This window comes from Polypterus senegalus, chromosome 14 (assembly GCF_016835505.1).
Source record: "Polypterus senegalus isolate Bchr_013 chromosome 14, ASM1683550v1, whole genome shotgun sequence".
NCBI lineage: Eukaryota > Metazoa > Chordata > Cladistia > Polypteriformes > Polypteridae > Polypterus > Polypterus senegalus.
Window position 1 is genome coordinate 106025735 of NC_053167.1, and position 16763 is coordinate 106042497.

The 16763-nt window shown below is 35.0% G+C and overlaps 1 protein-coding gene across 3 annotated transcripts in view; it reads right to left on the reverse strand.

Annotated features, from left to right (window-relative positions):
* LOC120515258 (collagen alpha-1(XI) chain-like) overlaps positions 1-16763 on the reverse strand; it is a 286385-nt gene that overhangs the window by 186543 nt on the left and 83079 nt on the right. Inside the window, exons 6-11 of one of the 3 annotated variants that reach the window (XM_039736093.1) lie at positions 10070-10234; positions 9745-9852; positions 6155-6460; positions 4280-4342; positions 850-891; positions 601-663 (exon numbers count right to left, since the gene is read on the reverse strand). In XM_039736093.1, coding sequence (XP_039592027.1) covers positions 601-663; positions 850-891; positions 4280-4342; positions 6155-6460; positions 9745-9852; positions 10070-10234 — 747 coding nt within the window. Of the gene's footprint in view, positions 1-600; positions 664-849; positions 892-4279; positions 4343-6154; positions 6461-9744; positions 9853-10069; positions 10235-10601; positions 10704-16763 lie in introns of all 3 variants that reach the window. The other 2 variants (XM_039736094.1, XM_039736095.1) reach the window with 2 other exon arrangements.

Here is a 16763-nt window from a genome sequence, read left to right on the forward strand (position 1 = left end):
CCAAGAGTTCATCTTGACATTCCAGTGGTTCCTGCAGGCATGGTACCATATGGTGGCAATGAAGTGGGAGCTAAATCCTTTGACATAGCTTTCATTTCATTCATTAATCTGCTGCACATCTCCATCCTCGCTAATTGCCATGGGTTTAGAGTAGCGCCAGAAGAATAAGATAATGGATACAAAAATAATGTTCCTCCTCTAGACTGTGGTGCTTAATCTCTGAAAAGGAGATGAGGAAGACTGTCTAAGAGGGCCTCAGAATAAAAAAGGTTGGGCACCTTGGGCATTTAATGGCATGTGCAACAGGCACAGCCTAAAAAGACAACATTCAGGTCCAGAGAAACATTGCGGAGGTTTTGATTCATTGGATCATGTGATCCCAGAGGAAGTCCAAGCAGAGCTCTGTTGCTATCAGATCTCTAACTGTGGCAAGTACATAGAAAAAAAAGAGTAAGTATTTTTTAACTTTTTAACATATTCATATTTCACAATTAATTATTACAATTAATAAGTGTAAGTTAAGAATAATTAACTTAAAAAGAACAAAATGGCCAGCTAAATAAGAAACATGCAAATAACTCAAAGTATATTAAAACTTACTCTGTCACCAGGGTCACCTGCTGGACCAGGAGGACCTTGTAGACCTGGAGGGCCAGGAAGACCCTGAAAAAGAGAGCAGAGTCAGAGCTTAAATGTTAGAAATCATAGGTGAAGCTGCTATGACTTTTGACCATTTACAAAAATATTTTAGGAATTTTAATTAATGATACAGTATATAACTTACAGAGTTGTTGCTACATAAGGGCAGCTAATATTCCTAACAAAGATGTGAAATAATTTCATACATACCGCTGGGCCTTCAGGTCCTGGAGGGCCTTCAATGAGCATACCCTAAAAAAGATCATTATTTTTAGAATTCTGTTGAAATATTGCAATAACATTAGGTCAAATTCTATTACATTGTTATCTTTTAATTAGAATTTGAGTGAAAGGTCAAATTGAAATCACTCTGTAGAGTAAATAAATATTCGTAACATCTTTAACTTCTTACTAAACTTTATAATGATGTCCTGTCTATCTATCTATCTATCTATCTATCTATCTATCTATCTATCTATCTATCTATCTATCTATCTATCTATCTATCTATCTATCTATCTATCTATCTATCTATCTATCTAGTCATTCTGAAAATGTACACTGTAATAGCTTGTTGGTCATTGAAGCTCAAAAGATCTTTTGAGAAACACCATAAGTCAGAAAATAGCATAAAATATAGTAAACAGAGTATAAAAATGAAACCTCAAAAAGCACCAAAACAATAATTTCATTGTAGTTGCTTTATACAGCATTCAGTTTGATAAGGAAGGTACAAGTCAGGAATCAACAGAGATGGGGTGAGGAACATGTGTTGTAGAAATCAATTGTGCTGGGAGAGTTATTTGCAAGGAGGTGTGAATAAGGGGGAAGAGGAACCAATTATGTATTAGCACAAATAATTTGACCATATACATTTGATGATGGAGCTTCTCCAAAAATTCAAGCCTCTACTTGACAAGAAGATTTTAGTTCTAATGCAGCAGGGAATACTGGCATTCCTATGCACTCATTCTTTAAACTAGAGAAAGCCCCCAAAGCCGTATACTTGAGGTAAGCACTCCCCAGCTTCTACCTAGACTGAGAAATTATGCTGCATAAGTATTTTCAATGACCTCTTTTTAAGAATTTAGTTGCAAAAAATCCAGATCTGAGAGAATCAACCTATAGGAGGACACCCTTTGAATTATCAGTGGCTAGAACACAAACGTAAAAGGGATTAAAAAGAAACTATTCTGCTTAAATCTTATTTGTGTTATATTTGTGCAGAAGTCTAGTAATATAGAAAGAACTTTAAATTTAGTAATGATGTATAATTGTTGATGATCAGTTATTTTTCACATCTACTGTATATTATGAAAGAAGAATTTTGCATTTAGCAGGGTAATAAATTAAAGAAGCCATACAATATAATGTGGTTATTTTTACCCTTTTTGGTATTGCCCATCATTCCAATCCCCTCAGCCTTACTTAATAATAGGAAGAAAAGAGGACAACATAAAAAAATAAGATTTAAGAATGCTGAAGGTGCTAAAAAAAGAAAACCCCTGTAACATGTGCTTCAAAACAGTCCCCAGGGTGATGGTACTCGATTATATTGGAACTCTTCTGAAGCATTTACTTTTTGGGATGTGCTTCCTTCACGTTTACAATACCAGCATTGGCACAAGAGGCCAGAAATCATAACTTAATGATGAAGATGATAGTAGCCACTGATAAATATGGCTATGGCTCAACATTTAAATGCTTGAACATGGCCAAAAAAACTCTACAAATGCAATCTATAGATTACAATGTTGAGTTTTTAAATGCTTCTTGAGTTCTGTTCACATCTTTTTCTTTCGTTTAGATTACAAAATGAGGTGTGTAAGATCTAACTTTATCTGACCAAAATTTTCCACAAAATAAGGCAACAAATGCTTTTCAAAGTTATTTACTATTTATTACATATGTCCAATTGTCACTGGTAATCTCTCTCTATATAAAATCCAAAGTCTGTCTGTCTGTATGTCTGTCTGCTTTTCAATAGAGAACTACTTAACAGATTTGAAATCGGGTTTTTTTCTATAATTTGCTTGAACAGTCCGTTTGATTCTGCGACTTCTTTCATCACGCTAATTATCATAGTTCGCTTGCGGCACCAGTTTATTTGTGCAAATCCTGGACAGAGGCTGCAGGCCGAGGGGAGACACAGGCTGCAGGAGACAGCTAGTTTCACATATAACACATTCTCAAACCCATTTAATCCAGTTCAGGGTTTCTGGGAGCCAAAGCCTGTCATAGTAGCATTGAATGCAAGGAAGGAAACAGCAGCAGACAGGACACCTGTGCATCACTGTGCTCACACATGGCAGTTAACATAAAATCCACATTTTTTGGAAATGTGAGGCTAAACTAAAGTACCTCTGTGGAAGGAAACACACATGCATGAGGAGAATGTGCAAAGTCCACACAGTCAGTGCTCAGGTGTGGGATCTGAACCGAGGGTGATGGATCTGTGATGTGGTATTGCTTACCACTGTGCCACCATTATGTAACACAGTAGTTGTTAAGAGCTTATCAATTACGCTGGGATTAAAGCACTGTAGAAAACACAGAGAAGAGAAACCAAACCCGAAAAATAAGAAATAATGAACAAAACCACCAGACATAAGCAAAATAATTTTAACTGAGCACAGCCAGAGAAAAGTATCATCAACATGCAATCTTATGACAAAAATCAGCACAATCAAGGCATTAGGAAATCTCCACTGTAATAAACTGAGAGAAATACAGTGCTAGCCTCTGGATGTCCCACATCATTAAGTCTGTTAAGTATTGGCCTCTCAGCCACAGGTGGCTGCAATTTTGGGAGGTATCATCAACAGACATCCTTTAGTGACTCTCTAGAAGTTTTGTTTTAAACCACTTTTTAATTAGCAAACTTTCTTCATCCGTTATCCTGATTGCAATTTCAATCCAGACAGAAAAAACACACAGAGGACATTTAAACAGAAGAAAGACAACAGAAAGGTATGGTTGACATGCACAACAGACTTCCAAGAACTACCTTAATAAGGCTTAATAGCTTCAAGTTGCATCGTGTGAGTTACAAAAGCAGCGTGTTGGCTTTGCAAGTTCATCACAGACCCAGACTTATTTATTTTGGGCCAACCTAACGTCGCTGATTGATCTAATGAATATAAGAATTATATGGGAGTGTGGGACAAAGCCATATTGAGATAATGTGTACTCTCCACACTGAGAATTATTAGGTTTGGAATTCTTCATTTAATACTTTGAATAGCATTTCTTCTTTCAAATATGTGCAACTTGGGTGAGCTAGTAGAACTGAAATGGTCTCCTCTCGTATGTTCGAATGTAAACCCACTGCTGTAACCGTTTGAAATGATCAACTATTACTTATCCCTTCACTTATGCTGCACCAGTTCTGAATGAAAAAAAATGACAATAAATGATTTCAACCTGAACCTGGAGCTGTCACACTGTGCTAATCTGTTGTGCCATTTATTACTAGCAATAGCACAATGCACACTGACAGAATGATCTATTTAAATTAAACCATTTGTTAGAAGAGACAAGCATAAACAATTTTGTGTTAGAGATATATTTATATATTTATTTTTATCAATGCATTTTAAGCGAACGTAAGAATAAACATATTATAAAACAGTATACTTACAGGTTCAATAACAGCTGGTTCACCTTTCTCTCCTTTTTCACCATAATAGCCATGGCCGTTTACCTATAAAACAGCACAAGTTAACCACTGCATTTTCACTAAAAATGTACAAAGAGCAAAATATACAGATGAACGGACAAGGAACTATCAATAAGGCTGCATTTTTATTATCATTGTTGGAGACCCGAGTGGCTGGACCACCTGGCTGCGGCAGATAGAGGGTCATTTCTGGAGGGTGGGACTGGACCGTGTGTCTGCCTGGGGGTTGCCAACCGGGATCCCGAGTTGTTTCGTCGTGTAGTGCTTGCGGCAACGCACTCTACCAGTGCATGCTCCCCAACTTGACTTAACTTGCTGTGCAAGATGACACTTCCATGCCAAGCCCATACAGGTAACCACCGACACTCACCAAACCAGGGCCAGTTTGGACTTAACAGTTTACATAAAACGGACATCTTAGGGATGACAGTGGGAAACAGAATTAAGTATCAAAAATGTGTAAAAGTCTGGGAGTGGAATAGGCCTCAAAGTCATGAGGCCACAGGTCTAACCAGGTATGCACAACTTGTAAAATCTACAGAAATAAGTTTTGTTATCTTGGTCTATTAAATGTAAAAGTCGCTCATTTGAAACATTTCAAATTGCAGTGTTTGAAGAAAACTAATATTCATCAAGCTTGGTAAAAACAGCAAATAAACTACTTGAATGTTAGCTGATGATTAATTTTATATAATCTTCTTCTTATTCAAACAATACAACATTATTAAAATCCAATAAGAATCTATGCCAATGTTGATTTATATACAACAATAATAGCAGCAGTTTAATTTTTTATGAATACGGCTCTTTATGTTATTACATTACTTAGACTGCTGTACATAATTAAGTAATCATTATTTATTATGGTTTATTTGGCAGATAACTCATTGCTGCCAAGATTCTTCAAAGAATAAAACAGTCAAATTTCTGTTGTGGGTAGCATAAACACGATTACAGTCAGCCGGTAAGCATGTACATTTTCAGCTACGTATTATTACAAGAAAGCTCAGTTATGTTCCGTGTTTCTTCTCCTGTCTGACATTGCTCATTAATTCAGATGGCTAGACAAATGCAGTACATGTGGTTGGGAAAATCAGGCAAGGCAGAACATGCCCCAGAGATAATCAGAAGCTCCAGTGAGTAATAGCTTAGCTAACCAGAGGCAAGGAAAAAATAAAAGGAATGTTAGGCTTCACTCGACTAATATATAAAACGTTAACATGGTGTGTGGGTTTGTGTGTGTGGTTTGTGTGTATACTGCCAAATAAAACTTTCATGCTAATAAATCTCTTTCCTGTTGCTTGTATTTTATTAGTGGAAAGGATAGGAATTTTAATAAGGTCGAAAAAGAAAAAGTTTGCATATTAAGTATGTCCCCGTTTAATATTTGTCTAGTTTACACCATTCCTGATTTTATATAATCTGTTATAGACCATTTAAAACAATAGAGAAGTACCTGGCACAGTGCGATTAATGACATTTCAGTGAGTATTTTGAAGTGAACCCAATTTTATTCAAATGAATCCCACTCCTTAAAGTGCTTTAATTATCCTTCTGTATAAACAAATGTCAAATATTTCCTTAGCAGCTATTCACTTCAAATTATCTCAGAAATCATATAAAGTTACTTTAATATTAACTGCCAAGTAGTTTAAAATGTTATCCAAGTTGAAGGACCAACTTGAAAGTCATAAGAATCTAAACAGAACTGCATTTGTATTTAATGTTAATTCCTTACAAAAACACCTAAATCTTAATCTTAAGAGTTCTGAATATGCCTCCAAGTGTATTATCATAAAAGAAATCTTATATCAGGAATACATAGATTGAACTTACTTTGCTCTCTGTTACATCGGTCTCTGCTGGAACACCAGGCCCAACTTCATCATCGTAATTGGAAGAAGTAGGTCTTTCCTCTTTAAAGTCATACTCATCATATTCCCCCAAATCCTTTTTATCATATTCATTTAGGTCATACTCTTTTAGATCGTAATCAGTTTCCCCAGTCTCTTTGACTCCTTCCTCCACAGTTTCTACAGTTTCCACTGTTTTTACTGTTTCGGTATTTTCTTGGGGACCCTTGTTTTCCAGCCCATAATCCTCTCCTGTGATGTATTCTTCAATAAATTCTTCTTCAACAGGCTTTGTATTTTATCCAGGTAAAGCAGCAAAAACAAAATTCATAATGGAAGGAATACGATTGTTAATTGTTAGTTTAGCAATCAAAGCATGAATACAACTGAAAGTCAAGAAGCCAAAGGATGATAAAAGTATGTGATTTTTTTGCTGTTATGTTATTCTATAATCATTAAGGAGTTAAATGTGGAATATTTCTGATTAATGTATATAGTACAGTATATAAAAGGCTGGTCAGACGTGTTTTGGAAAGTCCAGTGACCGTGAAATAAAACCAGGGGGTTAGTCTTACTCAAGAAATGGCAGTGTAATGGCTCACTAACAAAGAGACCAAACCCCAAAAAAGACAAGAGAGCGTGGAAGCTAAGCTGAAGATGACTGTGAGGCAAATTTTCTATCACCACAACACTACCATTATGATATGTGATCAATACAATGTTGATAATGCCTTCTCCTCTTTCACCCTTAGACACGAAAACATTTAACAGGAAAAAAATTTAACTGCCTCCCACCCGGAGGTTTCACTCCTTCTGCCACGCTGCATATATAAAATCCTGTGGCACCAGAAGTTGTTTTTCACTATTGGACCAGACTGTCACATTCAACTTCTGTTTTTATTCTGAGTAACTTTGGCCTGGAATAATTGGACACACAAAAAAAACAGAGTTTGCCATAAGGTGTCCCAAATCTTTACCTTGTGTTACTTATTGCTTATGTATATGAGTAGAAAGACAGACAGATAGATGGACATTTCTACATAATCAGGAATGAAGTTGACATGCTTTATATACTGTAGGTATGGAAATAGAATTTGTAAAAATATATTAACAGTGGATTTTTAGAAGTGAAGTAAAAATGAATGAATAAGGGGTGAGTGAGTAAATGAATGAATGAATGAATGAATGAATGAAATTTTATATTTTAATAATACTGTATAATGCATGACTCATAAGTGTCCTTTATAACAATAGATTTAACATAATTGCATATAAAGGTAGAAATAAAATGCAGGTTGATAGATACGAGGAAAGGCCTTCTGTAAGGATATCTGGATGTATAGCTGCATTTAAAGATGAATATATAAAAACCTAGATAAATATGTAATGAGAGATAAAGGATACCAAAATAGATAGAGTTGAATATACTGTACAGATAGATAGATAGATAGATAGATAGATAGATAGATAGATAGATAGATAGATAGATAGATAGATAGATAGATAGATAGATAGATAGATATTGTATAATCAACACTTGCATGTTACCTTTTTACCACATACATTTTATATTCTTTGGCTCCTTCACATTATACCACTTTACTTTAAAAAGCAGTATACATAATAATGCCGATCTCAGCATTCTTTATTAAGAAACCATCCTTGTAGGCAACAGGTTAAAAAATGTATAAGTTAACTGATTATAAGCTAGGTTTTAAGATGCAGATTTAAGTACATTCTAAAGGACCAGAGTTTCTAGGATTATGTCTGCAAATAGATGGATTCATTTTAATTGAACGTTTACATGTTAAAATAAGCAGTTAAAAAATCCACCATGCAAGTCCTAAATGTATAAAATATGCACATTCAAATGTGTCTGAAGCAATCGTTACTTGCTTTGCAAATATTCTTTTGTAAAATATAAACTGTTGCGTCTCTATTTAATTAACTTGCTCAGTAGGAGCACAATTATTAAATAAGATGCTTACAGAATCAATATTGATGGTGTGTTCATTCCTTTCCCCAAATACAAGGTAAGGAGTTCATTAATTAAAATCAAATCAGTTAGGCACATTTGCTTCTCCAGCAGCATAACATTTAATCATGAACAGGGACACGTTTCAGCTTTTGCTCTCATTTTCAAGGCTTTCCAATTTCTTTTAGCACTCACTGGGGAGCAGGCAAATTATCTGATTGAAGAGTTAAAATAAGCAGTTCTGACATTGGATGGTTAAAACTCCCCCATTTAATTACCAGGGTGGAGCCTTCTGACTAAGGAGTACAGTATAACATGATTAGCTGTGTTTGTAAAAAAAAAAAAATAATAATTTATGAAGCCTCGTTTAACATAAGGCAGACTAATACAAAGCAGCATGTCTTGTTAACTAATGAGCAAAGTTAGTCATGTAATTGCCCATTCTTTTCTAAAGTGCTCAGTATCAGATGACATTTAATGACAAGTTTAGACTGCAGCATCACTTCACATGTATGGGATTTCCATTCAAAAGGTATGGAAGCATTCCTGTGATCAAGGACCATTATATGATGATGAATGCTGTGTAATTTTAATATAATTGTCTAAACCTACTTTTCTTTTACTGGGAGTCCTCAGTTTTAAAAACCTAAGCCTGAAGCAAAAATAATAATAATACTAATATTTTAGAATTCTATGTGTAAACTTTAATGCTAAACTTTCTTTAGACAACATTGAATACATAAAGCTTAATAAAGAAAAGTTCTTTTTTCTTGTTATTTCTTTATTGTGTTCAACTTTGAGTGTTTAAAGTTGAAATTGTGCTAAATTTAAAATCAACTTGAAGTTTAACATAAAAAAGAGTAAAAATAATTTAAAAAAATTAATTGTTTTAGTGAGATTTTACATTTTTGGTACGGAATTGTTTTCAGTCTCTTTTTATTCAAATAATTCAATGCATTTTCTGATTAATACTGATAAAAAAACAATATTACAGTAAATTGCCTTACATTGTGAATGGGATTGAAATAGAGAAAACTAAAGAAACTTGACTGGAAAAAAAAACATAAATAAATATACAAATTAACGTTTATTTCTCCCTGACATTTAAAATTCGAAGTTCATCTAGCAAACCGGAAAATTTGCTCATTTTGTTCTTTGTTGATTTCCTTTCCTGGTTGTCAACACAAAGTTATATTAAAGATTTTGTTTGTCATGTAGGGATTTTTTTCATCTGAATTTGAGAAATATGAATAATTAAATATAAAGCTCTAGTTTTAAATCATTATGAAAAAACAAAAACAAAACGGGCTTAAAAAAAGAAAAAAACTGTTATATAAAAATGGAAAACATCGCCCTCTACATTTGAATGGTGACAACTACAGTCAGTGTTGTTCAACCTTCCCCATCATTAAATTCATTTGCATACTGTGCTTTTAGAACAAATGGCTGGATAAAAACTATACTGCCTTAAATGGTACTTAGATGTTTTCAAAGCACTTGAACAATTTAATTAATATATTGACTAAAGTAATAAACTCTCGCTATCAGGATCCACTTAATTTAATGACCAGTCAAATTGAACCTTTTTCTTTTGTTACCTCATTACGTGTAGCTGCTGGAGTAGGTGGCTGGGTCTGGTAGGATTCCACAGTTGCATAATCATGATCATTTGTGATGTATTCTTCAGTTTCCTCTACATTGTTGATCTGAACAGATAATTAATTAAAAAAAAAATAAAAACAAAAGTAAAAAAAAAATCAACTAAAGCAGAAAAGCAGTTATGTGTTGCAGCAGCTGAGGTTATTTGTCGTGATCTACAGTTAACCAGTGGTGAATTCATCTAGTGGGGTTAGAAATTGTCTACTATCAGAGATCTTCAGGTCTGAACCACGAGAAGATCTTGATCATCTCGACTATCATTACCCCCTGATTGACTGATGATCTTGATGGTGCCGTTGCTTGGTAGCCTGGCATCCCTTTCTTCTTCTTAGTTGCTAATTTTTTGGAAGAGACCTTTAAGGGCTTTTTCTTAGTTTTAATTGGCTTTGCCGCTCTCTTCTTTTTGCTGAAGAAATTTGCTTTCTTTTTCTGTAAAATGTAGTGGAAGATGGAATGGAAACAAAAAATAGGGTTTAAAAGTGAAAGAATTTTGATGGAAAAGAAAGTTGCTGAAGGCTTGGATGAAGAACTTGAGAGAGAGAGAAACAGCAAGACAGAAAATTAGTTAGTAGCCCTTCTTCTACCTGCTCTAACCTGAAACAAAGACTGCAAGGTTTTCAGATATATTTTTAAAGCTTTGCTTATTGTTTGCTGCTGCCAGTTGAGATGTGTCACTTCGAGGGAATAGCAAACAAATCTGACCGACAGGCGACATAGAATGGACCACACAGGAAGTTGACAGACGATGAATGACAGCCAAACACCACATGACAAACAGGCCTGGGTTTATTTTTACCTCTGGTTGAATTACAGCTTCTTCTGTTGGTGGGATCTCAGTTTCAGCTAATTCTCCTTCACCATATTCATAGTCGTACTCTAATAAGGCATCAGTCGTGTACTGGAGCGTAGGAGGAAAAAACCCAAGCAGGGTAATGTTAGTGTTAGTCAAGCTAAAGAAGCTGTATTAAATAATACAGTTCACAATGTCTGCTATACAATTATGTCAAATATACCACAATGAGCAAGGTGGCATATTTCTGTCAGGTTTATTAAGAAACAAACATATGCAAGGAACATATGCACATACTGTACACTCTAACTTTTCACATTTTTGATGCAGCTACTTCTTGATAATTTGAATCCAGAAGCCTTTCGAAAAAGTTTGTTACAACACTTAGAAGAAATGTGCATATTTTTCTTTACAAGGATTGCTTCCAAGCTAGTAAAAAAGCTGCAAGTGTTAATGGTAAGGAGAAAGTCTACATACTAACCATGCAACATTTTAATACTAATAATGCATTTTGAATAAACAAGATCAGCTTGGTGTCTGGAAGTCCATTTGTCCCGGTCTACGCATCAACTGAGGCACATTGCTAAAACATGATCATTATGCAAAGTATCATCTTATATTTTATTGTTGGCTGATAAAACATATGAATGCTAAGTAGATTTATATTTATTCTACCATTTCTTTAATATATTTTACTGTCATTGTAGCTTGTGGACACCATATGTGCACTGGTTAAAATAACCCATGGCCAGACTGCCATCCAGGCCCCCACTAAAGAACCGACTGGAACCTCCTGTTCCCACTTTTCCAAAATCTATGACTCGAGGATTGGACGTCTTTAATCATTTATTGGGACAAAGATAACCTTGAGTGCCCAGTGATGATGATGATCCTGGAGTGGAAAGGTTTGGATACCAGAGAACCATAAGCTCATATCCAGCCTTAAGTTTTAATTGCCACTTTGCTTAAAAGTGTATGTCATGTACATTGGTGGACCTACATTTATGGGGCCCTGAAGCTTGTACTGTTAGGGGCTGCCCCTTCACAACCAGCAACAAGGTCTGGGCAACCACTGTTCATAAAACAAAAGGCTTAGGCTAATCTAACATTATTTCACCTTTACTACTTAACTTGTTTTTCTAAATATAACTTATTTTTGAGTATACTCTTAAAAATAATGGCTCTTTATGGCTCTTTTCTGTGGCTCCTTGTACAACTATTGCTCGACAAAGCACCGTTTCATTCTGGAAATAGTTCTGTGCATATGAACTTGGTTCTTTGTGCTTTGAAAAACTTCCCAATATGTAGAAAAAAATTAAATATTTAGTATTGTAGGCTTCAGGACGTTGACAGATTAAGAAAACCTGAAATCAGCCTGTGTTACTGCATGCTGCAGGAGTCTTCTTAACATCATGACCCACAAGTGTTTCACAGCTCTGTTGCCATCTATTCCTGGTTATTGCTATATGGAGCCATTTATAGATCTAAATAAATAAAGGTTCTTTCTGGATCTTTCATTTGGAGATGATTTTTGGGAACCGTTAACAGTTCCCCTATAACATTGCTGAAGAACCACTTTAGAATCTTTATCTTTAAAATTGTAGGAGTGATTAAAATATTGTATCTTTATGACCACTTTATTGAAGACAGTTTTTGTCTGGAGTGCGATCACACTGAATAGGCGATCATAATGCTAACGTGATTCCTGCCAGCATTCTTATTGCCTTTTCAACGGCTCCCTTTTATGTTATGACATATCATCTACTACTTGTATGTACCAAGGTAGATATTTTTATTACCGTTTAATTTTTACTGTATTTTAAGTCTCCATAGGTAAAATTGTTATTATTTATTGTAATAGTAGTATATGTTTAGTACATTTTAAGGTTTTATAAAATTATTGGTGTAAATAAAACATTACTGAAATGTTGTCCTTTACAATGACATGCATGCAACAAAATATACTTAAATTTTTCTGATGACGGATAGACTATGATAAATAATTTTGATAGAAAATTTAATTCATGTCATAAATGTCAGTAGTGTTTTAAATTATTTGTAATTATTTTATACTAAATACATTTAGAATGAAACATCCTCAATTTGAGTGTTTTTTTCGTTTACGGCTAGCCTATATGATACTTTTTTGTCCTTTAAATTTTTATTTTTGCTGTTATTTTATATTGAATAAAACTACATTATTAATAATGTTATTTTATTAATAAATCGTTCTCATATAGTACCCACCCAAAATTTTTAAACAATGTACACTAGGCTCACTTTTTGGGCCCTCCCAGGATTAGGGGCCCTGAAGCTCAAGCTTCATTAGTTTCACAGTAGATCCGTCCCAGACGTGTGTATCTTGGTCAAGTTATAGATTACCAGTCATGCAGAGTAACTTACAGATGCCATTCTCCCTGAAAGGTTCCACGCACTGCAACAGAGCTTGTATTACAAGAGACGGGCACAGTGAACATCATCTATGGCTTATTGATGCTTTATGACAGAAGGGGAGTATGCCTCTAGGAAATCTAGAATGTGTAAAGTGATGGGTTTGGGACCAAGAGTTGGTCACCCTGTGTCAGGATGGTAATACACAGAGTCTTCAGAATGATTGATAAACTTATTAAAGCAGTATTAGTAAGTTATAATAGGGCATATCACGTATTGTTTATGATTGCAAATTGCCGCAAAGCCTTAAATATTTTAAATACTTTAAAAAACAGAATATACAAAACCAAAAATTGTAAGACTGATTCCAGATAAATATTCAGTGTTCTTCAGTGTTCTCAAAGAAGCAGATTAATAGTAGAAATAGATCTTGTATTTGGTCAGGACCAAAATCTGTGGTTATTTTGTATCTTGCAGACACATCAATAATTAATGATTAATATTATGAACATAATATATCATTCTCAAATGGTCTTAATCCACTTCAGGGTCACAGACAATCAGAGCTTATCTCGGGCAATTATGCAGCGTTAAAATCAACCATGGGTAGAGAACATACTATGAACTGTGCCAAGTGTATTTTATGGCATTTACAACTTCATGTATAGTCAGAGTACAAGATAACCCTGGCTCACAGTAATATGTTTGGCATATATAGTATACTTATACTATGGCGACATGGAGGGGTAGAGGTAAGTGCTATGCAACCTTATTGATCCAACATCCCATATTGGAATGCAGCACCCTGTTGTTATCTATATGACACCTACACATCCTCACTGAGGCTACTTGGCTTTTCCTATCACATGCCTACTTGGCTTTTCCTATCACATGCCAATAGAAAGATTATATATATATATATATATATATATATATATATATATATATATATATACTATATATATATATATATATATATATATATATATATATATATATAGTTAGGCAACTGAAAATTATGTGTTATAAAATAATGCAAGTATAAGTGTGCTTGATAACATTTGTCTGCTCAACAAGTAAAATTGAGGAAAAACAATCAAACAATTAAAGAATTTGGCTGCTAAAATTCCAGTCATGATGTTCAGATCATGGTTGCCAATGTAAATCTTTTGCAGCTGACAAACAGTAAAAGGCTTACAGAAGCATGTTGACTGCAGTTAGTTGGTGGATTCTGCTATCAATGCATTTATCAAAGCAGTGTGAATGTCAGTCTTAATACCGCTGGACAAACTATTAAAACTCTCAAGAAGCTGATAAGTTGGCTGCCTTCCATAAGCCACAGAATTGTTGCATGAAAGAAAACAGAATGGAAGCAGACGGCATTATATTACTGTTTAAATGAAACCAGAACTTTTTTTCTAAATACAGTATGTGTGTGTGCATGTGTAAATGAAATTTAGGATTTAAGATAAACACAGGAAGAAAAAAAAAACCTCATGAAGCTGACATGCTGATCTCTTTAATATCTTAAAATGCAAGCAAAGGAACAGCCAATGTAGAAGAATTACTTCTTAGGCTGATGCAGCTGCTAAAGGCAAATAATGCAAGACATTTATGCAAGCAAAAAATGTATATGAACACATTACATACAACGTTTTAACTAAATGATTTTGTGTAATATGAAACAGCTAGAAACAGGAAAACAGGATATGCTGATACTGGAGATGTTGTCTTGTCTCTCTCCTTTCTCTCTCTTATATTCTCCCACTCTGTTTATTTTTTCTAAATTTACATTACTATCAAATGAAAACAAACTTTTTTTGTTAAAGGGTAACAGCTTGAGGAATTGGTTGAGCTATGTTTTTTCTCAAAAATGTAACTAAATAAAAGCAGCAAGGAGTACAATGACTTTAGTGACTCTTTTCTAGGCGACTGGTATGCTGGCTGTGCAGACCTACTACAGAGTGCACTTCTAGGGTTTCACCCCTGTGCCATATTCCTTCTGGAAAAGACATTAGCTGAATAAATTATGGGTAACAAAAAAATCAGGCCTGTCAAAAATGGCAAAAAACTTTCCATTGTGATCTCATCAGTTATTTCATCTTGAAGAAAATACATTTACTGGAAAAATGTAAATGGAAACTGATGATTTCAAGGCCAAATATAATAACAATATTATTAAAAAATCTTGTTCATCTCCATCTTTTAAACCAAACTGCTTTGAAAACATATTTTTGCCATCAACAAAGGACTAAGGAGTAAGATGTATTTTCAGAAACCTAATATATTTAACTTGGTAAAATTCAGGGTTTCTTGGACCCTGAGCCTCTCTTTACAGCATTGGGTGCAAAGTAGCAACCAATTGTTATGTTGCTAATGCAGGGGTAACAATGCAAATCTAAATATAACAAACATAAATGCAGATTTTTAGTGATACCTGCTGACTGTTGGTTGAGTGATTATTTTTATTGTTCATTTATTTATTTTTCTGTCACCTCCTTTTCACAATATCTCTATCTAAACTTTCTGAGATACTCTATGGCCTTTAAAACTCAATGATGTGACCAATTCGACCACGCGCCAGCCTCAGGGGCATATCTTACATCCTCTTAGAAAGCAAACAAGGGAACTACGATTTAGATCAGTGTTTTTTTCTAGAATTTGCTTGAACTATCCAGTTGATTTTGCAACTTCCCTCATTGCGCTAAGAATCATAGTTCGGTTGTGGTACCGATTTATTTGCATGAATCCGAGACAGAGGCTGCGGGCCGATGCGAGGGGGGCAGGGCCCTCTTCACTCACAAGCAGCCTTGGGGCGTATCTTACATGCGCTTAGCTAGCGAATGAGAGAACTACTTAACGGATTTAGATTGGGCTGTTTTCTAGAATTTGCTTGAACATTCAGGTTGATTTTGCAATCTTTCTCATTGCGCTAAGAATCATAGTTCGATTGCAGGAGTGATATATTTGTGCTAACAGAGACAGAGGCTACAGGCCGAGGGGAGGGGGAAGCATGACATCAGGAGTGGGGAGTTGGTCTACCTCTGCGTTTTGGAGTGTGCCTTGCCTCCGCTTTGTTTGTCCTGTTTCACCACTACACGGGTGGAGCCGCGGGATGGCTAGTATACTATATATTGCACCATACTGTATATAGTATATACTTTATACTGTATAAATCTATATATAAAATCCAACGTCTGTATGTCTGTCCCCTTTTCACAAGAGAACTACTTAACAAATTTAGATTGTTTTTTTTTTATAATTTGCTTCAACATTCCAGTTGATTTTGCAACTTCTCTCTTTATGCTAAACATCATAGTTACCCAATTATTTGCATGAATCTGAGAGAGAAGCAGCAGGCCAAGGAGATGGGTTGGGGGTCATCCTCATTGACATACCAGCCTCAATTCGAGTTGGTCTACCTCTCGCCACATGTTGGAGCGCACCTTTCCTCTGGTTAACAGACATTATCATCTACAGATTGTTATGAAGTAACATTTGATGTTTTGAGAGAGAGATATCAGAGCTACGTGTGTTTTAGAGAGTAGTTGCTGATTGCCAGAGATATCACGGCCATGTTCTTTTCTCCTCACGTGGGGGCACTCTCTGATCAGAGCTGAAAATAAGATACAGTGCCAACGTTTGATTTGATTTACATTTTTTTTTATTTTAAAAGTTTGTCCTGTTTCACTACTACGTAGATGGAGCTGTGGGGAACAGCTAGTATAGAATATACTAACTTTCCGTAAGCTAGCAAACGGTTTTCCCTTTAAAAAC